The 24,471-nt window shown below is 43.0% G+C and overlaps 1 protein-coding gene across 1 annotated transcript in view; it reads right to left on the bottom strand.

Annotated features, from left to right (window-relative positions):
- The window catches only part of pax7a (paired box 7a), a 47,104-nt gene that overhangs the window by 5,951 nt on the left and 16,682 nt on the right, over nt 1-24,471 (bottom strand). The window contains exons 5-7 of the mRNA XM_087175145.1: nt 18,798-18,997; nt 10,578-10,743; nt 9,970-10,166 (exon numbers count right to left, since the gene is read on the bottom strand). Of these exons, the coding sequence (XP_087031271.1) occupies nt 9,970-10,166; nt 10,578-10,743; nt 18,798-18,997 (563 nt within the window). The remainder of the gene's footprint in view (nt 1-9,969; nt 10,167-10,577; nt 10,744-18,797; nt 18,998-24,471) is intronic.

Raw genomic sequence — 24,471 nt, 5'->3', positions numbered from 1 at the left:
GGGGGTGGGGGGGCTTGTTAAGTGTCCTGAGCGAGACAGCTGGAGGGCAAGAGTCCATTTTAGTCATTGGTTAATTGAAGCTCGATTACATCGCTTCCTTATGAAACAGAATAGCCAACAATTGGCTCGATTACTCTTCATGCTCATAAAAGTTCTTCAAAAGAAAATGACTTCTTATCATTGACGTTGCTGCAGTTTTGCTATTTTAGTGAATTAGGATGGATCGGCCGCTTATGAGTCTGACAAGTGTTGTCATCTGTGAGGATGTAGCTATCCTTCAAAAAAAGAAAAAAAAAAAAAAAAAAAAGAAGAGGATCCTGTCTTAATGATTGAAGGGTTTTCTAGAGGGGAAAAGGTAAACTCTTCTGGAGTTATAAGGTTTTTGTTAGCTGTGTGCAAATTGTATTTTTTGCTCACATAAAAATCTGACTGCCAATCCTCCCAATCTGATGAAGGTACAGATAGAGGTGAGCTCATCTATAAGGTGCCGGGTCGGATTTGAGTTGAGAGCCACTTCAGCCTCTAAACACGACTCAAAGCTGTCTGACTAGTCCACATCTCTTATGTTATCCTTGGGTCAGTTTTAATTGCTACTTTGATGTCGCCATAAAGTTCTTTCAGATCACATTCAAGTGTTACTTTAGCTTAGTCACATTGCTTTAGTCACATTAGCTCGTAAAAAACATTTGCTGCTGGATACCCTCACATACTACACACTATGTAAAATAAAACTTTATAGATATTAAATTCTGGCATAAAGTGTAGTATTCCTGCTGGTGGTGTTGATTCAAAACCCCTCTCAAACTCCTGGCCAGCATATTTGGGAATAAAGTGCTTTTTCTTACTTACTTACTTTCTTACTTTTTTTCACATATAAAATACACACAGCTAGACATTAAGATGATGTGATTTTGGATCGACCAGGTTGTTGCTGAAACAGTATTTGATGCTGTTTCAGTGACTGACTGTCATTTGCACCAGGATGTAGCTCAGATTTCTAAAGTACACATCTCAGTGTAAACACAGGTACATTAAACACGACTTGTAGAGTTTAAATTGGTGTAAAATCTTAGAGCAGAGAAAAAAAAAAATCTTAACTACATTATGTTTCCTAACATACTTTTGTGGAGAAACACTCGTTCCCTGCGTCTCTCCATCCCTCTCTACTTCCCTCCCTCCCTTCCTCCCTCTCCACTCCTCTCCCCCAACCCCTCACCACCTCCCTCTCTTTCCTTGCATACAGCGTCCTCAGCAGCACCAGAGTTCGTTTGTTGTTTGACGTTGTGTGAGTGCTGGTTTGGGAGATAATGCGAGCCAGGACCTAGTTTAAAGGACAATGCTCCAGGGCGTTCCCTGCCTCTCTCACACACCCCTCCCCTCACCCTCTCCTTCTCCTTTTTCCGCTCCCTCTCTACAGATAGATTACTTTATAAATAATAATAAAAAAGTAATTAATTCTCTCAACTTCTGAGCCCTCCAGCCTGTGGCGAAGTGAATGGGGAAGTGTAAATTGATACAATGTGCATCCTTTCAGATAAATAAATAGTGCACTTGAGACACAAAAAGAGGCCCTTTCATACCTCCCTAATTTCTTCAACAGTCAAATTACATTTTTTTTTTGTCTGCACGAATGTTTGACGAGTTGTTCTTTGTTGGATTTCCTTCCAGAATAAAACAATGAGACAGAGACAGAGCTGCGAGAAACACTGGGAGAGTGAGACAAGAAAAAATAAAAACAAAAAGAAGGGGAACAAAGTCAGTAAAGAAAGAGGATGCAGATGTGCAGCAAGACCACTATTTTTTTTAAATTGTTGATGTTATTGCACTTCTACTATTTTATTCTAACACCTTGTGCAACACTGAAATATGCAGCACTATGTCTTTTTAAAGTATGGACTTGACGTATCTTAGATCCGTGACTCACAGAAACCATATCGCAACTGTTTGTCCCCATTCAGGTAAGTGACGATAACAACTGGGCACTTGAACTCTTGTGTTGGACTAAAACAACACAAATTCACAAATGTAAAGAGGGGAAATGGAGCAGTGAAAATATGAGAGCCTATGGAAAGAGGGTGGGGGGGGGGCAGAAGAGAGAAGAGAAAGTGATATAGACTGAGTGAGAGGAAAAGTGGAGGCTTTGGGAAGTACAAAGACTCCTGTAGGACTGCACTGGCCTGAGGGCTAGCCTGCCTGGAGAGCTGATAGGAGCCCCTTCTGTTCCATTCCCGGCGCCAGCGCCAACACACCCCACTCCACAAATACTCTTAATCTGCGCAAGACTGGATTAGTTCCTCTGTCACCGATAGCTCCCCGTTCTGCCCAAATCAAAATGCCCCCAAGATGTACCTTTAAGTTAGGCAGAGGTCACCGGGGCAGACAGGGAAAAATGAGCACTCCAAATGTCTGTAAGTTATCTGAGTGGTGCAGAATGGCATCCTGCACCTTAGCAGATCTGCCTGGCTGATACTCGCTTCAGCAGAGAGTGATTAAAGATCCACAGTGATGGCACTGAATTTCAGATCAATATTTGAAGGCCAGTCCTGAGGGCGTGATTACAGGAAGAGAATAGTGTTTAATTCTGTGACCCAGGAGTCACACAGATCCTAGCTACTGGAAAGAGTCTGACTTTGAGAACAGCCAAAATATTGAAGATAGACTCTTGACAATATATGTGTATGCAGAGCTAATTCAGATATTTTCTTTGATAACTTGTTAAATAAAAATGTACTTTTCAGTGCCTCAAATCCTTGTTTACAAAATCAGAATCAAACACCTAGTAACCTGAAATAAAACAAAAATGAAAGAGGTAAATAACAAATGAAAATATCAGGGAACCCCCGCCCCCCCCCCCCCCCGAAGTCAGTCGACTCCTGCTCCCACAACATCCCACCCTTCCCCCATCCCTCACATGAGAGGGCCGGCCCAGCAGGCAGTAAGGCCCCTCATCTGAGCAGACAAAATGACTATTTAAAAATAACAGTGATTGCATAAATTGAATTAAAGCGTTTTGGTCACGGTGGAGGTGGCGCGAGGGGTGGCGTGGGGCCGCAGCAGACAGCCGGGATGGTGGCAGGCAGCAGATGACGGGCTCTGGCCTGCATGCCACCGCGTTAATTGGCTGTGGCACATTAATAAAAACTGAAAAGTGTCTTCCACCATAGGATGAAGAGACAGAAGCAGAATGAGAGGTAGAATGAGAGGAAGGGTTGGGGGTGGTGGGGTTTGGTGCTGGAGGGAGAGAAATGGGCCTTTGAAGAATGTGGTGCATATGGGGGGGTTGGGGAGGGGTGCTAATTGTGTTCAATTAAGAGGCTGATTGGCACTGACAGAATCTGGGCATTGACAAGTCAGGCACAGATGAGGACGATTAGCGGGCACTGGAACAAGCTGTCACTCCTCACAACATGTTAGCTGTCCCGCGCCGGTGTCTCTTCTCCCTGTGCTCCATCAAGCTGCTCACTCATACAAAGGAAGCTAAAACAAGTAGAAATGGAATAGAATATAAATCTATTTTAGGGTTATCCACACCTCCTCTGTGTCTCTTTGCAAATTTCCATTAAGCTAAATCCTCTCTAGCCCACTTTAGCGCATGCTAGCCTTAGTGTTCAAGAAAGCACAGCTGCACAAGCTGGAGGAAGGTCTCCCCTCCCTCCTAAACATCCCACAGTATAAGCCATAAACTTGGCCCTGCACTAACCAGAGGTTAATATGCCGTCTATTGGACTGCAATTGGAGAACGTGTGGGGAGCAATCCTCTATTCTCTGCTAGTGATATGCTTGAGTAACTATGGGATGGATTCAGCCACTGGGAACAAGAGAGGCCCCTTCAAAGCGCACACACACGCGCACAGACACACAGACAGACAGACACACAGACACACACGCACACATGCGCACACACACACACACACACACACACACACACACACACACACACACACACACACACACACGCATGCACACACACAGAGACTTCAACTCTCCGCACCTTGCACCAACGCCTCTTCTAAATTAAACGGCAGATTTTCTGATTCCAGGAGAGTGGTTTCAGCGAGGCAGGGCCTGTGTGTGTCTGAGGGAGCAGCTCCAGAAGGAAAGCGAGGCGGATCGAGGGAGTGGAGGAGAAAAAGGGGGGAGGAGGAGGAGGAGGAGGAGGAGGAGAGGGGTGGGGGTTGTTTGCTAAAAACAGCAGGGGCCAGGTCTAGTGAAAAATGTCAGGTCAAATTGTTCTTGACAGTGTTAATATCTGCACCTCATAGCCATAATTACATGTAAATAAATAGTGAAATAGCTCTCAGCTGGAGACTGAGAAGGGAGAGCTGCTGCATGAGACAACCAGCTGAGGACCCAACCACCTCCCATATTCTCATCTTATTGTCAGGAGGAAGAAAAGAGGAGAGAGAAAGAGACACGTGAAATGAAGCATGCCGGCAGGAGATACTCATATTTTCTTTTCTTTTTCTTTTTTTTTCTTTTTTTTTTCTTTTTTACAAAGGCCAAGAAAACTGTGAGTGTTGAATCAACTTTGCTAAAGGGTCATGAATATGAGTCTATGAGTGAATGAGAGGGTAAGTGGAGAAAGTCAAGAAGCAGTGAGGGACATGCAGGGAGAGACAGAGGGGAAGGAGGGACAGGATGAGAAAACGTGGGTGAGAAGAGAAAAAGTCAGAGAGAGTATTAATCACAGCTATGCACCTGTCAGAGTGGCATCTGGAACTAACGGGAACCACATGCAGCTAGACAGCATCCCAAACCTCCGGCTAGCAGGGCAGGTTCACAGCAAACCAGCCCTCCATCTTCCCCAGCCGTCCCATAACCCTCTGCACCCTGACCCTTGACCCCGTAGAGAAGGGGGATGCGTATGCCTCACAGACACTTCACCTGCCCAGCAGCCTGCTATTTCAAGTAGCTATTATTATTATTATAATTATTACTATTATTATAATTAGGATTATTATTGTTATTATTATTATTATTGTTAGTTTTATTATTATTATTATTGGTTTTATTATTATTATTATTATCATTATTATTTCAGGCGAGTCACCTTCAAATTGTGTGTGTATGAGGCTGGAAATCTCCACAGATGAGCATGTGAGACACTGTATGCCTGTGTGTAATAGGTATTTTAGATAGGATCGATGTCTGTGCCTATACTTTAATAAAGGCAGTACCACTCTCCACCTTATAGGCATTTCAACTGCGTGGGACACACAGCATGTGAATCAGTCTCAGTCATTTTCCTCCTTAAATCCCCATCTTCTAGGATTTACTGAAATTCATATTGGCTGCCTCTGCAAGATAAATGTAAATCACATTCCCTTATATTTACTATTTATCAGGATGCAGCAGCTCACTTTCAGCAGGAAATATCTCTCACCCGCACACAAACACCCTTGCATTTAAATAGCATTTTTATTGTCCGCCATAGCCTTTCATCTGGGCGTAGGGAGAAGAGCTGCCTCTCCAGGGGAGAGAGTTGGAGCAGGAGAGGAAGGTGGGGAGAGAGAAAGAGAGAGAGAGAGAGAGAGAGAGAGACAGAGAGAGAGCAAAGCACTATTGGCAAGGCATCATGGGATGACAAAAAGCCAAATGGAGGGAAGGAAGGTTGGTAGGTGAAAAATAGATGATGAATACACAAAGCTCCGACCAAAAATATTTTGGAATGAAAAGGAAAATGGCTTCACTTGGGTGCTCGAGAGACATAAAAGATGAAGTGAGCAACAAATGGCTCAGGTATAAAGAAGGGTATCAAACTGCAGCACTGTCTCAGCTACTTGCAAATTGAGGTCTGTAAAGCGGCAGCTATGACCACGATGCTGCTCTACAAGTGCCACAAGGTTTCGAGTTTAGACTGAAAAAAAATAAGTGCTGTTAGTTACATCATCATAAAAGCTTTGCAGGAATATAACTGTCTGCAAACTGCAGAGACAAACCAAGATGCATGAGCATGTGGAGGAGGAAGGCCGACGCAACACAACAACCACGGTGTGTGCAGAGGTTCATTTCTGGTGCCACAGATGGAGAATCTTTCCTCAGAGTTCAAAAGTGTTGCAAAACAACAGCAAACACTAATAATCTGTTCAGAAACAGTATAGCCAGTGGATATGATTTACAGTCCCTGGATTTTCTTGGCAGCTGCCAACAGCAGGTCTCTTTTTTCTGAAAGCCTCTTACATCTTTTTTTATACTTGCCAAATTGAAACAGTATTTGTTTTAATGGGAGTTCTAATTAACCAGTATGTATTCCCCCTCTTGCACTGCGAGTGGCTGAGCTATGAATGCAGGCTATGTGCTCATCCCCTTTGATTTGTTGTCAGTGGAGCCTGCCAGCTGACACAGTGCCCGGTGAGAGGCTTAATGCCCAAGTTTTAATAATGTGGGGGACTACATGAATCTCCCCCTCTCATTGGTATTCAGGTGCAGAATGTCTTGTTAGAAGTCAGGGAGGGAGGCGGAATGAAGCCAGAGCTCCAGATTGTTCCGTACATTTTCCCCTCTCCTTTTTTTTTTTTTTTTTTTTTTTTTGGCAACAGCAGAGCTTGCTTCTTAAAAATAATTCATCCCGTTTTTAAAAGAAGCGTCTGCGCTAGCTAATGGAAGAGCAGCAGCACAGTTTGGAGTCTCCCCTGGCTTATCTCTCTCAGACAGTTGTGGGGAGTCGCTGGTGAGCATGGTGTCAGCGTGCGTGGTACGGTGCAGCGCCGCGCGGGCAGGCAGGCCTGGGGACACAGATCAAAGGGAGGCAGGGGTGAGAGCCGCTCTGCCTCTGATCCCGTGTACGTGTGTGTGTGTGTGTGTGTGTGTGTGTGTATGTGTGGAGGCCCAGCCCACTCACACAGCCCAAAGGCCCTCCTCAGATACACATACACACACACACATCCTTGTCATTCCAAAACACACAACACTTTCATAAAACTGCAAAACAGAAAAAAAGTTCCTCACAAAACTTTGCGAACTTCCTTCATCAAAAACGGCAATAAAATCTCTCTATCCACCATACCTATAGAGTTCACTGACTTCCAGCTGTTTCTATCATGTTGAATCATCTGCGGACACCGTACAACATCACTGCATGCATTCAACAGTGCATTTCCCAAATTCGGCCGGCGAGAGAAATGCTTTTTGTTCTTTTTATTCCCTGTTGCCATTTCTAGAAATTTCTCTGAGGAGTGAAACCCAAGCTCTGCCACTGAGCTCCTCTTGCTATGGCTTCAGCTCTCCAGTGCAGTTCAGTTGTTTTCTTTCCTCTCCCAGCAGGTGTCCCTGTCATGCAGTAATGAGGAATTCAGCCCAAATGTCTCCCCACAAATGCCATGTACATGAACACCGCTTCAAAGAATCATTTGAAAAGTATCTAAAATGCTCTTTTCAGCTTCATATTATCGGGTTTTGCTCAAAATATACAATGTTCTTGAGAGATGACTGTGTCTTGGCTGTCAAAGCGCAAAGACCTCTTCAGTGAAAACAATGCTGTCTGTCCAAAACAAATATTTTTTATTTGTTTTGCAAGATTCAAATTTGAAGCATTGTGACATAGGGGTGAACACACAGGCCTATTTCAAGTGAAATATAAAAAATTAAAAATACCAAAATAAAAAAGGCAGACATCAGCTTAAATCTTCAGGTAAAGATGGCTGAAAAAATACTGGAATGCCTGTCCTCTGTGCCCTTGCCTGTCCTTCTTTCTAACACCTGCTGTGCCGCTAAATGAAACAAGACCAACAACAAAACACACTTCTGGTTTCATACCTTTTGCCCAGCCATGCACAGCTTCAGTCTCACCACCTCTAATACACTGCACTCCCTCAACCAGCCAAACACGCTGTACATCCCACAATGACAGCAACCAGTTTGAGAGTGGATAGCTTTTCCACCGCCTGTAATGGGAAAATGTGTGCTGTCGGGATAGGTTATGGGATTGGGATGGACGCGAGCTCCTGTCGGGACTGCTGAACGCTGCAGGATTCCATTACAGACTTGGCACCTCGCCACCACAGCCCATTTACTGGGAATCAGAGAATTTTTGTCAATCTTTACAGCAACCGCTAGGCCATCAATGCCAGACACTTGAAGAAATCGCTCACACATACCAATGCACAAGCATATCTCCTGCAAACAGATGCTGTCTGTAACTTACAATATCAAATTCTCATTTCCATCTCGATAGAGAGTCTGTTTGTGTTCCTTTTTTTTCACATTACAGTGGAGGGGAAACAGGAGAGGGAAAAACATGCTGTAAATCATAAAAAAATAAACTGCAAGGTGTCGAATGTGTTTTGATAATTTTCCTAAGTTGAAACTGAATCGCTGTTTGAGTAAAAATTTGTTTAAATGCAAGCAAAGACAAAGCAAGGTCTGGCCTGGACAAGGTGAAGTGAATGCTTATTGTGCAAGTTTCCTGTGTTGTGGATAGCTGCATGTTTGTGAAGTGACAGAGAGAGGGAGAGAGAGAGAGGGAGAGAGGGAGAGAAGGAGAGAGAGAGGCTGCCCAGCCCAGCAGGACCCTGCACCACAGAGTGAACTCTGATTCTGCTGTCAGTGGGAACATTCATCTCCATGCTGAGAGACTGATAGGAATGCCACACAGCATTCTGCATGCATTCAATACATTTCAATTCTGTGCAGTGCAAACATGGTGTGACACATCAAAACATCCACACCACATGCATGTGCCCCCCACAAAAAAAAAAAAAAAAAAAAAAAAAAAAAAAAAAAAAACGACTCCATGTTCCTGGTGTTTTTGTGCAGGTTTGCAGTGAGAGCATTAGCAGTTAAAGCCCCTGTGCCACGATTAACAATCAAACACGCTGTGAGCCTCCATGTTATCCTCCGTCGCTCCAGCAGGAGAGAAAATCTCTTTTTTGTCACAAAATCCTTAATTCTTTCTTCTCTGAAGAAAGAGGGTAATACCAAGAATGTTTCCAATCTGCTTTGAGAAATATTTGAAGAAAAAAAAAAAAACTCCCAATAAAACACGTGTGAACGACGGGGTAATTGTGGACAAATGCAGCATTGAAATTCATTTTCAACTCTTTACACACCATTTCAATCTTATTTTCTGCCTGTTAACCACATCTTGTTGGTGAGGGTGGGCAAGACTGGCCAGTATTGATGGGTAATTGTGTATAATTCACTCCGTACACACGATGTGCATCAATACAAATCATTTTTCATTCTGTGCTACTTAAAGCTCACCCTTACCATAAAGTCGCATTTAAATGCTCATTAAGGGAGGTGTCCAAAGAGGTTAACATGTGAAATCTAGCGCTTAGCAGTAAACGGAGCGCACAAACCTGCACATACAGTATCACACATTAAGATGGCACAGAGATCATAGATATTTTTGGGTCTTGCACAGATTTAAACTAGAATTAGGAAATCTAGGAACCTAAGAAGGAGCGTACGGGAGCAGGTGAAGTGACCAGCAGGAGCGGAAAAACGCAACACCCTCGTCACTCTGTACATTGAGCTGCCTGGAAATCATACAGTGAAGAGACAAGAAGAAAATCACACATAGCACAGGAGTCTTCCAGCTGCAGACAATTACGTGAAGAAGATTATGGGTCTACATTTATAAGCTTTAGCTAATTATTTCATCTGCATGTGTTCTCACTGCACAGCGCAAGGATTTAGATGTCCCAGGAAAGTCGAAAAACCGCTGTTTGGAGCAGCTTGAGTACTTGCGGTACTATCAAGATGAATTTTAATTTGTTGATGTTAATCCAATTGTTTTACAAATGTAGCAATTTAGAATAGCTAGAATAAATCCAGGGCTTTGGAAGGCGAACATAAAAGCCCACACTGGCAGTTATTTTGCTGAACATGCTGTTTCAGAATTTTAATTTCAGTCAAATACAATTACATATTCTGAACAGTGAGAGGAGGAGGAGGAGGAGGAGGAGGTGGAGGAGGAAGAATGTGAACACTACCTATAGGGGAATAGATGTGGAAATGTGGACTGACCTGTGGGGAGAGCCCGTTGCCAACAGGGTTCATGTGGTTGCTGGATGCTGAAGGGCTCATGAAAGTATCAGAGTAGCTGGAGAAGCTGTGGCGATTGGACGACAGGCCATAAGCAGAGCTGCTGTCAGCACTCAGACCTCCCTGGTGCATGGAGGATGGAGGCAGGGGCTGGGGTCTGTGCAATGTACTGCTGCCCTCTGACAGCAAAAAAAAAAAGTGCACAGGTAAGAACAAATCCAAGAAATTGTGCTTAGAAATAAAAACAGGAGACAAATGTAAGTTCAGGAGGTCAGAAATCAACCATTAAATGTCCTTCCCTCAAATTCTTTTACCAATTTATAGTCATGTTTATACATTAAAGGTGTTGCAAAGGACACATATGAAGTAAAGGCTTGTTTCTTTCCCACTGTGACAAAGCTGTGATTGTAAAGATAATTACTTGCTGTAGGTTCTTATGTGCAGCAAATGCTTCATATATAATTACAGTGTTATTAACATGAACGAATGGATGGCATACCCCAAATAAACAGCACTAATGTGATCTACTAAAATTCTAAAACTCGGAGCATACTGTATGTTTCAGATGGAAGTCTATTGTGTCGCCTTACCCTGCGATAGCGTGGTGCTGGGGTAGCTGGACTCCGGTAGCTGGTATGTGGGTAAAGTTGGCATGCCTGTAGGTGGGAATCCTCCAGGAAGCAGGTGGTTGAAGGCCGCTAGTTGATTGGCCCCGGCCTGTTTACGCCACCGAGCTCGTCTGTTGCTGAACCACACCTACAGAAGAAATTAAAGTCTTATAAAACACACAATTTCACAGTTGAAATTCTTTGTTGTTTTTTTTTTTTAAAACTCATTTTCAGCTTTGAATGTTGAACTCCTGCAGGTTTCAAATTGGTTTTGTTTTATCTTGCATTCACTAAAACTCAATTTATGCTTGTGCAGTGAGCATTTGACTGCAGAGGACCCTCTGCAGAGTCGGCTGGCTCCTGCCACCTGTGATTAATCTGCCGGTTAATGTGAGTGGTGGTGCTGGTGGTAGCTGAGAGTCAGCAGTCCCTGTGGGAGCTGCCATAGAGAGCTCAGTGGTCTGTCCCTGTTGTTCTTAAGTGGTTGAAGCTGTGATCTGTGTAAACAGGCTGCCCTAAGCCTCCTTCAGAGGGAAGAAGTCATTTAAAGGTCAGAGGTAGGCCACCAGTCTCTACATCACACACCTCAGCTATGTTTGTGAAACTATTAGAGGCTTTGAGAGAGGCCATCACTTCTCTGGAGATACAGAGAAACATCAACTGCTATGTTACACCGTGCTGCTTTAATGTGGTTGTTTTAAAGCTTTAAAAGTCAGTTTGAAGAAAGTGTTTTAACTTTAGAGTCGAGACACAGAATTCTAAGGCTGCAAACAGCAAAATGCTCGCAAAATGAGCAGCACTAAAGCGCAGACACACAATGTCAATTGCCTGAATGAAAGGGGGAAAAATAGGACTCTTTTGAACCGCAAAGATTTACACATTTTAAAAAGGCTTCTGCTTCAACAAAACACGAATATAATCAGGGCCTTTTGAAAAGAGCCAGCAACCTGTTCCATTTAACCAAGACAAGGCCCAGGCTTCACTGTGTGCTAAGGGTTGAAGGACATTGATCTATGCCTCGCACAGGCAATTCATCAGAGTTTAATACACTGTCAGCGCAGTTCATCTACTGTTGTGTTTCAAACGGCCCGGGCTATTGTGAGAACACATGAAAGAGGGGGACAAAAGCCCCTCCATACGCCACGGAGAACAGTGGGCACAAAGAGGGGGCGTCCCTTTTAAACAGGTCTTAAAGAGGGACACTTTCAAGGGGACTTACACAGCGACATACTCACTGCTTTTCGGGGGCTGCCTCTTTTTTTGTACACACAAACATACATATAAACTCGTATAGGCCTACAAGGGATCTCAGCCCAACAGAGATCTTAATTTGAATGTGGTTCTTTTCCCACACAGTCACTGCCTCTGTAAAAGACCCAGTGATTTTTTTTTTTTTTTTGCTTATAGTTAGGTTTAGTTGTGAGAGCTTCCTAAAAAGAAAATGGGATGCAACAGGCGACGACTGTGTCTGGCGAACCTCAATTATGCAACTGGAAAACCAACAGGAAAATTTTATCTCAAGCCCAATCGCCTCTAAAGACCCCGTCTGAGTCGCTCAATCAGATATTCCAAAACAAATGTGGTGTGTGGCTCCAGTGAAATTTCTGCTATTGGGATGTAGTGGAGCGTGGTCCAAGGTCTGAACTAAGCTCCTACTGGGCCAGACAAACAGCTGCCTGGCCCAGGGGAGGGGGCACGGGGGGCACACCCCTTCCTTCCACACACTCCCCCTCACCCCACCCCACAGTGCCACTTCACCTCCGACCTCATCCACTCACCCCACCCTTCTTTTATGTTCACTTTCACTTCCTTCCCCCTTTGTCATCCAAGCTTAGGAAGGAGGTGTTCCATCATGGCAGACACAAAACACTTAAACGGGGAAGTCGTTTTTTTAATTTTTGCTCTCAGTACATATATTCATTTGTAGCTGCTCTACCAGGCATTTCCTTTACAAAAGTAATGGTGCTTCTCACTGTAGATTTAATGTAAATTTGGATATTTTTGCTAATAAAATCCATCATAATTATTGAGCTTGTTTTCACCTTCATGCAATTGAAATTTGAAATAGTCTTGGGTGAGACCAGGAAAGACCAAAAATGTGTCCCTCAGCTGTCAGTGCGTCACTTCTTTCAGCCAGTAATTGTAAAACTACTGGAAAGATGTTTCCCTTCTGATCTGACACTGCCTCTTTGAAAAGTTTTTATACCACTAAAATGTTTTGCAAATTACATTTTTGTGAGGAAATTGGTGATTGAATTATGTTCTCTAGCAACCCTTTATTCCAGTGAAGGAAGTGGTAGTTTTTCGACAGCATGAAAGTTGTTGGGAGGGTTATGGGCACAGGACACCAGAGACACGGGACAGAATCCTGATAGTCTCATCTGAGGTTACCTTTAGGCAAAACAAAGTTTCAGTATTAAATCAATACCACGATGACCAAGTGCTGTGAGTGGCTAAGCATAACCATAAATAAGTTAAATCATGTTTTAGTGGCTACAAGCAGACACTGCAGGGAAGACAAATTAAACAAGTTTCCATTCAGCGTTCGGCTGATACCTTGAGTATCAACGTTTTGTTTTGTTTCTTGCAAAACGTATTTGCTGTTAAAATTTCTCTGAGACAATCTTTTCCATCCATTCAGCTCACAGGGAGTAAATTCTCCTAATTTACAGGAACTGGCAGAACTTCTTAGTCTTTGAACAGGCTATGTGAATACACTAAATCTACTTAAAGCAGCTCTACTGAGTTATTGTGCACAAATGCAGATGCAATGTGTCCACTTTAACGCTGTATATACTGTATAAATGGGACAAGAGAGGAGCATGTGTCACCGACTGAGTGCTTTCTCCAACAATCATCAGGCTGTCAGCACAGACTGGGATAAACATGTGCACAAGTGGTGACACACATGCGCACAAGTGCCCATACGCCATCACAAACATGCATACATTGCGAGCACACACTTGCACATAAACACGTGCGCTCTCACACAAACTCACACACAGCCTGAAGCTGAGGATTTGAGGCTCCGCTCTGGAACCTGATCACAAAGTCACCTTGGACCACAGATTCTCCTCTGCTTTCCCCACAATCCGGTTTAATTCTCTGCAGCACAGAGAGCTGCAGCGCTCCTCCATGTCTCCCTCTCTACCTACAAATGTGCAGCCGAATTCATGTGGCTCACTTCTGTCTCGTTGTCACGGACTAAAAGGCTTCCCCGCATCCAGTGCACTTGGACACATCTGCACCGCATCTCTGAATCATTGTGGAGAAAGTTTTGGGAGGGAATGGGGGATAGAAGAGCAGTAACCCATCTTAGAAGTCAAGCTTAGCTCCTGCTTGTGAAACAAAAGAGGAAGACTTGAAGGAAGACACAGCTGGAGGAGGACAAAGGGTGAAGGTTGTTCTACAGCACAACCAGAAGAGGGTTTAGATGCAAACCTCAAACCTGCAATCGGATAACAAACCTGCAACCACAACATTCAGTACAATTCAGTACAGTGACACATTTTAGTCTCCAGTTCAAGTTTGGCTGCTTGCATCGGTTCATTGTCGTTAATCTCCCATTCACTCTCAGCCAAAAGAATCGATTCCTAGCGATCTAGAGGCATTTTGCCTTTTTCTTATCGCTGATCAGTGATAATACACGCTCCAAACATTGTAAACGCGTGACACTGCACTGCAGTAAAAACCTCTCTATGTTGCTTCTCTTAAATAGGATCACTTATATTTCAGAATTCCCCGTTCAGACAATCCTCCATGAATTATTTTGTCAAAGACAAGTACTGAATGTGTGACGCCTTTCAGGAGCCAATTTGCAACATTCGGTAGATGAATACCGAGAGCCGAGATAATGACAAAACAAAATGTGCTGCTGACTTCATATCCACAAAAACACAGAGGGGTGATGCAACCAGCCTCAACATACAAATCCTCCTCTGTCTCATACCACGCAATACCCCCCCCCCATCCTCCCTCCCTCCTTCACACCTCCTCCTTCTCCTCTCTCCTTCCCCTCTTCTTTCCCCTCTCTCTCTCTCTCTCTCTCTCTCTGATTCCCTCCCTGCTTGCCTTCCAGACTGGCACTATGCTAATTAAAGTAGCTAGGAGTGTGAATTTGAGAGGAGAGTGGGATTAGCTTGATAAGTATCAGGAGTACAGAAGCACTGTACCAAAGTCATTTAAATTCTAATAATAAGAAACTGTTAGAACATTCACACTGATGCATTGCAACAATTTCTCCCCTACAATCTACACAAATCCTATTTATTCCTTTATGAAACATAAACCCATACTGGCGGGAATACAGTTGCCTGTTGGGTTTGGTTGTCACCACTCAGCTCCATTGTGATTTTCTCTCTTGCCGCTGGTACTTGACTGATATTTTAACAATCGGGAAACTGTGTATTACCTCTTGATACCTCCCTATGGGATTATATTTTCACTAGCTAAGTTGAAAACTGGTTTAAAAGCATCCGCATGAGTGTGAATTTGGCTGTACTGGTCTTTTGCAGAAAGCTATGACAGCCAGTCCAGACTCCACATAGGTGTTTTTCCTGTGCTCATCCCATACATCAACACGCCAGCACAAGCCACAGATAAAGAGAGAAACTTTTAACCAAATTGATTTGCACGCTTTGTAAAAAGCAATGCTTATACCTTATTAGATTCCACTAACTATAATAGCTACATGCAGAATGTTTATTGGTAATGAAAGAGGATCTATGTGACAGATGTGGTAAAGCGAGCTGGCGGCGGCATGATGAGCCTCAGCCGAGACTCAGGAGTCAGTCTCTTTAAAAACTTCAGTCTAAATAGACGAGAATGTAATTTGCTTCTTCTGTGATCGTTGATTTACAGCGGTCTGCTGCCTATTGCCTGCACATACCCCTGCCCGCCCCCCCCACCCCCCTCCCTTTCTCCTCAGTGCCACCCCCACCTGGTCCACTCCTCAGAGGGAGCGGACACAAATGCTGCTCTCTTCTCTAATAGCTCATGGAATGGCTTTGCCGCCTGCTCCTGTTAAAACTGAGGGGCTATCAGATGGAAAGTGGCAGCGCACACTGCATCAGCGGAGCATATACTGAAGGTAGACTTGGCAGTATCCCCTCCCACTGAGACAGCCTGGAACTAATTGCTGAGAGATATGGATCATATCCCACAATTTGTCAGTTGGGGTGATAAAACCATTGCGAGGCTGTGCTGGTGAAGGAGCGCTGGTAGCTCTGCTGAAAGGGGCAGTGGGGCTGATAAAGATGGATGGTGAAAGGGTCTTAAAATGGCAGGCGAGGGCACACACAAGGGAGTTAGCTCTGTTTATGAGTTTAGGTTGTGAGTCAGCGCTAAGCCAAACACTCATCACTTCCACAAGAATTTAGCAGTTTAATTTACAACACAGCTCTGGGCTGTGATGGTTGAGAGCCACTGCAGCCATGTTTGCACCCCACCAGTGCACTTTACCTCTGCACCCAACCTGAAAAAAAGAAAAACGACTTTCCACATTATCACCATGTTTAATGACAAACGGGTAGCAGTGAACCATGACCGTGGACACAAATTCAAGCTAAAATATGAGTGTGTGAGACCCCTCCAACACCCCCTGCCCATAGTTTCTTTCTCAGCCCCAAACACCGATTAGTCTCTGAGCGACATCTGGAAGATGCGTCATTGCAGCTGTGCTGGAGAAGCTTTGCTCTCAGGCCAAAGGGTCTCTTCTCTCCTGCCCTGTGATGGGCCATTTGGGCACCTATGTGAAAGTCCAGCTGGTGGACATTTTCAGAACGCTGTGATACAAACGACACACACATGCACACACCAGAAAATTCACATTTAAACTAAAAAAATTCTACATTTAGTTTATTTTTATTATCTAAATGTACATTAAGAGGGTTAAATGTTGAAATGTTTTCCTGATATTTCAGTAGTTTAAGAACTTGCAATACATTTTTGAGAAATGCTTTGACACATCTATCTATAAGACTCATTAACTCACAGCTGCAGACCCATATCCTCTTGCAAACACGCTCACCAAACTGCAGCGCAGCTTTGGGCATTATTTATTTTGGCTACCAGCGCCTATTTCTTTGTAACCTTCTCAGAAAATTAAGTTTGACTTGACCTTTTGAGACGTTCAAAGCCTTTAAGAATTAGATTATGAAGAAAACAGCATTAACAAATTATAGCCATGACTCAAATTCCTCAGGTTTTCACATGACATCATTTAAGTCTATTATCTAACAGCAAAGAGACAGCAGTCACTCCATGTTTTTCTTTCTTCTCTTGCTTTCATGTTTAGATATTTTTGTACGTCTCCATAAATAGGCCTACATGCCAGCTAATACAGGCATGGATTATTCTTTCAAACATCAAGTGTTACTGTCCTCTATGATGACTATGAATTGCAGTAGAATGATGCATTTGTATATGGCATTTACCATCAAAAAATTTGGTTTATGCAATTGTGCAGCTAAATTAAACCATATTAGGAAAGTTGGAACTCAATCTGCAAAATGCAATATTGAATTTACTTCTAAATGAATATTATCAGAATGTGTTTGAGTTGATTTTCCATACAGATTATTGATGTAGCTTTAAGTTTTCCCACCTCTTGTCCACATTTCCCTCTTATGCAAACACACACACTCACACACAAAAAAAAAAACTAATAAATTGCCATATAACAGAAAAGAGATAAATTTCTCCTCCCTTGAGTGAGGCATTAAACACTCAGACATATAGGACATCCTTGCGTGTTGGGGGGCTTCAAGATGGACAAAGACATGTGTGGAATCAGTTACCCCAACTGCATGTTTGTAGTGTGATGAACAGTTAGCATGCGGTGAGGAGTTTGTGGGGGTTCAGAGGGAGTGTGAACGACTGTGGTAAGAGGAGAGCGGTGCCCCAGAGCTTTTTTTTTTTTTTTTACAAGCAGTTGATTGATTAATGTTGTTGTCGGGGCATAGGTTCCCTAGAGAGGATGAGGAACCCTGTGTGATATGTGGAGGGTTTTACAAGCAGCGGCAAGCTTGAAAGTGATGGGATGAGATCCTGGCCAAAGGCCGAAATGAGAAATCCATCAGGAATGCATTCCCTTTCTCTCTTCTTCTCTTTTTTTCTCCCCCCTCTCAGTCTTTGGAGGAACAGCTGTTGCTGTAACTCTACTGTACATAGCTTCCTTCAATCTTACGTACGGCCGCAGGGCACCCAGGCTGTCAGACAGATTCCTGGGACTGAGGTGTGAAGATGGGGAGTATCCCTGTCAAAGCACTCAAACATAAAGGCTAACGGTAAGCAGCAAACTGCCTTATGTGCACCGCGCAATATGGAAAGAAGGGTTAACATCTTCCTGACAGATGGATATATCATTTCTGTAGGTAAAAGAGGAGCAATACTATTATTTTCACGAGGAACACTGAGTGAGTGTGAGTTCAGTCAGGTGTCATGCTTTTTAGGGGTGTTTAGGGGAATTACAGTATGTGCTGTTCATGTAGCGCAGAGCCCCGTGAGGCCTGGACAAGGTGTAATAGTGTGTGAGCCTCTACAACAAGCCGCATGCTACATTAGAAGCCAGATATTTGTCTCGGTGATTCTCAGGACTGAGGTACTACGGCCCATTGATGTTGACAGGTGGAGTCTTTAAAGTTTGCAAAGCTAATGTCCAATTACACATGTGTTTAAAGGATTGGTACAACCAAAGTATTACGAAATATTTCCTCACTTACCTCAGCGGGGTCTAGGGATGCGGATAGTTTTGTCTGCGTTCTGAGATATTCAACTCTGAGATTTATGGAGGTAAATGTAATTTTGTTTGTGATGTTTACAAAATTGAAGGGGAAAAAAAATGGATTGGCGGTTTTTTAGATCACTGTCCCAGTTACTCCACATATTCCAAAGATCTCACCGTGAACAGTTTTGATTGGAGCTACAACGAAGTAGTTCCAATAAAAACTGAATATTCAGATGTTCCAGAGCATTAAGTTCAGCCTCTGGAAAACCATGTTGCTGTTTCATTTTTTAAATATCAAATCCTCTCTTTGTCCCTAAATTTTTCATCTATAAACATGGACAAACTCAGAAAAAACTTTCTGCCTGGCAGGGTCCCACAAGAGGCAAGTCAGAAAATGTGTTTTCATGCAGGTCTGTTACAGAACAATGTGTGTACTCATCCATCTGTGTTTCCTAGCACTATTCTGTGTTTCTGACCTGTACTCTCGCCTCTGTGAGTTTTGTCCTCTGAGCCAGCTCCTCTCTGGTGTAGATGTCTGGGTAATGTGTCCGTTCAAAAGCCTTCTCCAGCTCCTCCAGCTGCTCAGCAGTGAAGGTGGTGCGACTGCGCCTCTGCTTCCTCTTCAGGGGCAAGTCAGGCTCCGAATCTACATCTGAACCATCATCTGTGCGGTTACCTGAGGTGAGAAGAAAGGGACAGAGGGCCATCTGTGTGTGATCATGGAATGAAAACAAGTTAAGGAGTCTTTTGTGTGAATTAACTGAGGGGTGTTTGTAGAAAATAGCATCAAATGTGAACTGAAACTGATCATAAACTAGCTCTAACAGCATTATCTGCATTTTGGAGTCTCTTTTGTTGTTGAAGAGCGAGGGACTGGCAACATAGATTCAAATGACAGCTTCTCCTCTCTCAGTATACAACTGGGAGAATATTATCTTAATCTGTGGATATTTATTTAATATAGAAGAGGCCCTGATACACAATCCTGCCTCTGAAAGGGGCCCCAGAGGCTGTGAAGGCAGAGGGCTGAGGGGGAGTGGGGGTGTTCGTGGGTAGAGGGGTTAATCTGCACAGGCCACCTTGCTGCTCCTCACCCTGCTTTTCTCTCTCATTGGCCCAGGGCACACTGCTCATACACAGCGCAGCCAAAGTGTATAAAATAGAACACAATATCACACCGAAACCATTCAGTCCCATGTGTTTCCATCTGCTGTCATTAAATGAATTAGAACATATTTTACATTACTTTTTAGGCATTCAACTAAGCTGAATTTTTGCTCGAGGAATATAGATACAGCACAAAGCTGTACAATCCAGGCCGACAGGGAAATTTTTGACAGCAAATACGCATTACCATTGCACATTACCGTTATAACTGAATTTAGAAAATTGCATCATTTTCACCTCCTCTGCATGTCTATTCAAACTACATGGCCCTTTTCATTTCATGTCATAAAATTCACATTTTCATAATTTCCTCATTGAGACATTGACAAGGCGGCGTGATGTGCCAGTGTTGCTCCAGGCCTAGTTGGATTGCATCATGCACAGTCCAGAAAGTGTGGGAGAGGGAAAATAAAGGGAGATATTGAAGAAGAGGGTGTATGAAGAGATTTCTGCTTCTGACAGTGGCCCTTTGCTATTCAGCTCAAATGAAAACTATAATGCTCACCTGAATGTCTCGCCTGAGTGAGTTCCTGCCGTCTAATTCGTTGTTTTACCGCTCTGATGTCTGTTTAAAGCTCACTCCAGTCAAATCTTTCAACATAAGTGGACAAAAGAATACTCAAACCTAGCCTCCAAATAACAACTGTGAGAACAAAAGAGCAACAGAGCTGGCGGAGTCTCAAGGCCAGCTCCAGAGTTTAATTAAACAAGGAATTATGGGATTATATGGAGACTATCATTACAGGCCACTCCATGAGTCTTCTACGAACATTTTTTGTCCCCCTGAGCTCATGCTCAATGATTCTCTGTGGATTACATGTGGCCGCAGGACATGAGGCCGCATTCATTAAATCAATTCTTCAGTCTTATCCTTTTTAATAAAGATTGATTCTTGAAGCACAAGCTCACTCCGCTGCAGAACACCCTTGAACATACAAAGTTGAATATGTACATACACCGCATATCCCTTTGTTGGTTTTCATGAGGATGCGTATATCCATTTGCCCAGTAACTTGCCATGACGACACTTGAGACCAGCCCAGCAGTGTACAGATCACTTTCCAAAGTCACCTCTGTGTCCTACAGGGAGACGTGGGGGCCAGAATCGGCTTCATACTCAAGGGGCCCTGAGAAAGACACTGAAGTCTTCTCCTCCTCAAATTATTTTCATTTCCTCTCCTTTGTTTGAGGTGCTTTCACAGACTTTATTTTGCAAGTAAACCGCTGTGGCAATCTGTGTCACATTTAGCATGCTATCAGGCTAATGACTGATAAACCTCAACAGACAATGGCTTGTACTGCTGCTCTCAATTAAGCCCCACAGAGCCAACACATCTGCTCTTGTACATGAACCAGAAGCACAAGGTCAACAGCCCTGCCTGTAATGAGTGAGAGAAAATGGAAAATGGCACACGCTGCATGAGGCCAACTGGGAATGGGGTTGGATGTAAAACTCATCTATATGCTGACTACATTTGGTGAGTAGAAGATAGAAAACATCTAAAAACACATGGCTGCCATGTAAGACAGTGCCTGACAGATTCCTGGTTAATATATAGTAGTGTTACAATAAAGGACTAGTCCCTCCATAGACAGCAGAAACAGGTCTGAGTACATGTCAGTACGCACAAGCAGCAAAACAACCACTTTTCAGTCTGTTTTCTGGACAAAAAACCCCCACAATTTCATGCAGCTGTTTTCCCTCTCACTCATGTTCCAAATGTTAACAATCAGGGACAAAATAAGCAAATGTGCAAACAAAATCCCTGCAGGGCTGTCGAGGTCAGTTCCTCAATGGTCCGATCGGCACAAAAAGGTACACTCTGATTAGGGCCTTTGCATAATATGACAGCTGTAATTTCCATTCAAAGGTTCATGGGATATTGATAAACCCACTCATGCCTTGTCTCATTAGTTACCATCCAATTACAATCTAATTATGTGCCATCCAGTGGGCATGATTACTGCCGTGTTCTCTCCTCCAGGGGCCCTCTGAGCTTTTGCACTGATATTGATTTAAAATTGTGCCCATGATAAATAAGAATTAAGCAGGTTTACACATTGCTTTGTCTGGGTAAGTGCTTGATTAAGATTGAAGATAACACCGGCTATTGTTTCAGTAGAAACTACCTTAACCTGAATTGTAATGAATGTCATGACTTATGAAAGAGATGACTTCAATACAGGAATTGAAGAGGATAAATCACTGACCTTTAATGCAACTGTTTTAAAGGGTGATCACCTTCAAGGGCTGATGCTAATCTCTGCTAACTAAGATAACAGTTTCGCCCTGAATGCACACTACATACTAACTGTATACTATATAAACTATAAAGTAACTGTTGTAGTATACAGGTTTGCAGTGCTTACGCATTCAGACGCCAATCAAATTACAACTTTATAATTCACCTTCCAATAAAGCCTTACAAAGACAAAGCAATTTTTTTTTTTAAGTGTCTTCCAGCTGTGATAAACTTTCTTTTTCCTCCCCCATTTCCTTTGTGCATTGCATTGTGGGAGATTAGTGTACATCAACAACTCGCTGAAGACTCAAAGGTTTTCAGTCTGCTTTAAGTGTACATTATTTTGTCAAATCTCCAGTGTGATTATTCTGTCTCTCAGCTATTGAGTACTGTTTCAGTGTTATTTTATAATTTAAGTAAAATTTTGCAGTGATTAACAAATTAACGCGGGGGATTCCACATTGAAGATGAACACCACAGATGTGGAGATCCACATGACGTCCTTTCACCCTGGTGTGACTTTGCTTTAATGATGTTCTAATTCTGACCAGACCTTTTAGATAAAGCACCGTTCTTACTTTTGAAAGACTGGAGCTGCTAGTTAATAGTTTGAAGGTTACTCTGAGGTTTAAAGCCTGCTCTCTCCCCTGATGCTCCATCGCTGACCTCGCAGACAGACTGCTCAGACTACAGGCAGATGGGATCCTCATCATCACCCTGTTTCCTCAAACCCCTCCTCGATATCGACCCCCCCTCCCCCCATCCACCTTCTCCTCCAGCCCTCCTTCTCTTCTCCCTTCAACCCTTCGGACTCCTCCAGTCCTCCACGTTTACCCCCGAGACGCTGAGGTAATGCTGATTTAACAGGCAGCTGTCCATTCAATACCGGCAATTAACCAAGTGATCTGTAGGGTTACAGATTTATGGTGCATAACAACAGCAATAAACTTCATTTCTACCAGGTTGTTGAAAACACTACATCCAGACATCCAATACTGTGAGGTAGTTTTGAAGGAAAAACAACAAGTAGGGGCCTAAAGTAAGCGATCATGAGACATTACTGTCATCAGCATGAAGAAAACTCTGTTGTATTCATTCTCTGAAAACTGTGTTATCCCTTCTTATGTTGATACCTTTATATAAAAAATGAAGTATAACAACAATGAAAAGGAGGCTCTATTCTGAGAATATAAAACCAAAGCTGTAAAAAAAACCACACAAAAAACAAACAAAAACGGCCAGATATGCTTGGAATACGAACAGAATACAAAAAAGCAAAAAATAAAAACCTTCAGCAACATTTTGTGAAAGATGAAGTAAAAAAGGAATATTGTATATGTTTTTTCTTGAGGAACTCTAATAAAAAAAACTGCAAATCCTGCTTTTGCAGTGGTGCAGGTGTAAAGTGTTTTAATCCTTCATCTCACCTGTGAACAGTATTAGCTTAAAGTAAAGTGGTACTCATCCTAGTCAAGCTGCCTCTGATATCATAACCCATGGCCTCAATATCAGCCATACCTTTGCAAACTATCCAAGACAGAGGGACAAAAACAGACAGAGCTTTGGCAGTGCAGCATTAGCTCATAATGGCTCATTTTGAAAAGCATATTAGTTCCAGCATAATTACAATCAGGCCTCACGCTCTGTGTTTTGCAGGCATTCACAGGACCAGCCTCTGAGCACCGAGTCACACCAGTTGACTGTGACTGACAGCAGATTTAGTTAAAAATGGTGTTTTTTCCTCCCTCTTTTTTTCCCACAGGACAAAAATAACACCGCATCTTTTCTCCCTATTTATGTTGACTTGTTTATTTTGTGCCTACCTTTTGTCGTAGTTGATACTGCAATTATACTTTTTGTCAGTCAGAGGGGGTGAATATCAAAAGGCCTAATTATGCAAACAGGCCTGTGATAAGAGGCATCTGCCTGAGATGGGATCTGCTATCTCTGACATGCATCTGTCTCTGTGCTGTCTTTGCTGCTCCAGGCCTGCATATAAACAGCCCTGCCTGTCCCCAGGACTGCATGCAATTCAACCACCAACACTGGAGTGGAGGGATGTTTCGGGGGCGGGGGGGATCGTGCAGCAACATCAAATAACTAACAACTTCCCAATTTGCATTTTTCTGAGAATGGTGCGGCATCTCTGCTTCATGCACTTGCCTGTTCATCCCAAAGGGGTTGCCAAGTTAAAGGAGGCATGTGATTCAAGGCATTTACCGAAGGATGTATCTGAGATAGGAACCTTATGTGAATACAAGATAGACGAGAGCGATAACCAGAATGGTTTAAAGAAAAATTCTCTATGAATAATCTTTTCCTGTAGTTATCTCCCTGCTGGCGACAAACAAAAACAAAACTCTCAAAGTGAGCAGAGTCTCAGCAAGGTTGGGATGCATTTCTATATATTAGATATACTTAGGCCAACATACCAAACAATTTGTAAAAAGACTGCATATGTGGCAAAATCAAGTTAACTGTTTACTCGGTTTGGTAACATGCCAAAATGCATAATCAATTTCCTCTGGTTGTCAGTGACCTTCTCTGGGCTGTAATTTGACATTTAGCTGAAATTGAATCTGGATGAGATGTGTAACTATACATAAGGACATTAAAAATACTCCTATCTAAAATAAAATCATTCTCAGCTCACCTTTATGGACAGATGTCATGGGATTCAGCTTTGTCTCATGCCTATCATGTCATTACCAGTTTATAGCAGGTGGTTGAGGGCCAAGGG

The sequence above is a fragment of the Seriola lalandi genome, unplaced genomic scaffold (genome assembly GCF_002814215.2).
Source record: "Seriola lalandi dorsalis isolate HSWRI2012SDOR001 ecotype SW California unplaced genomic scaffold, Sedor1 jcf7180002054419, whole genome shotgun sequence".
NCBI lineage: Eukaryota > Metazoa > Chordata > Actinopteri > Carangiformes > Carangidae > Seriola > Seriola lalandi.
The sequence above is the reverse complement of the archived record's forward strand: the minus strand, read 5'-3'. Positions and strand labels throughout refer to the sequence as shown.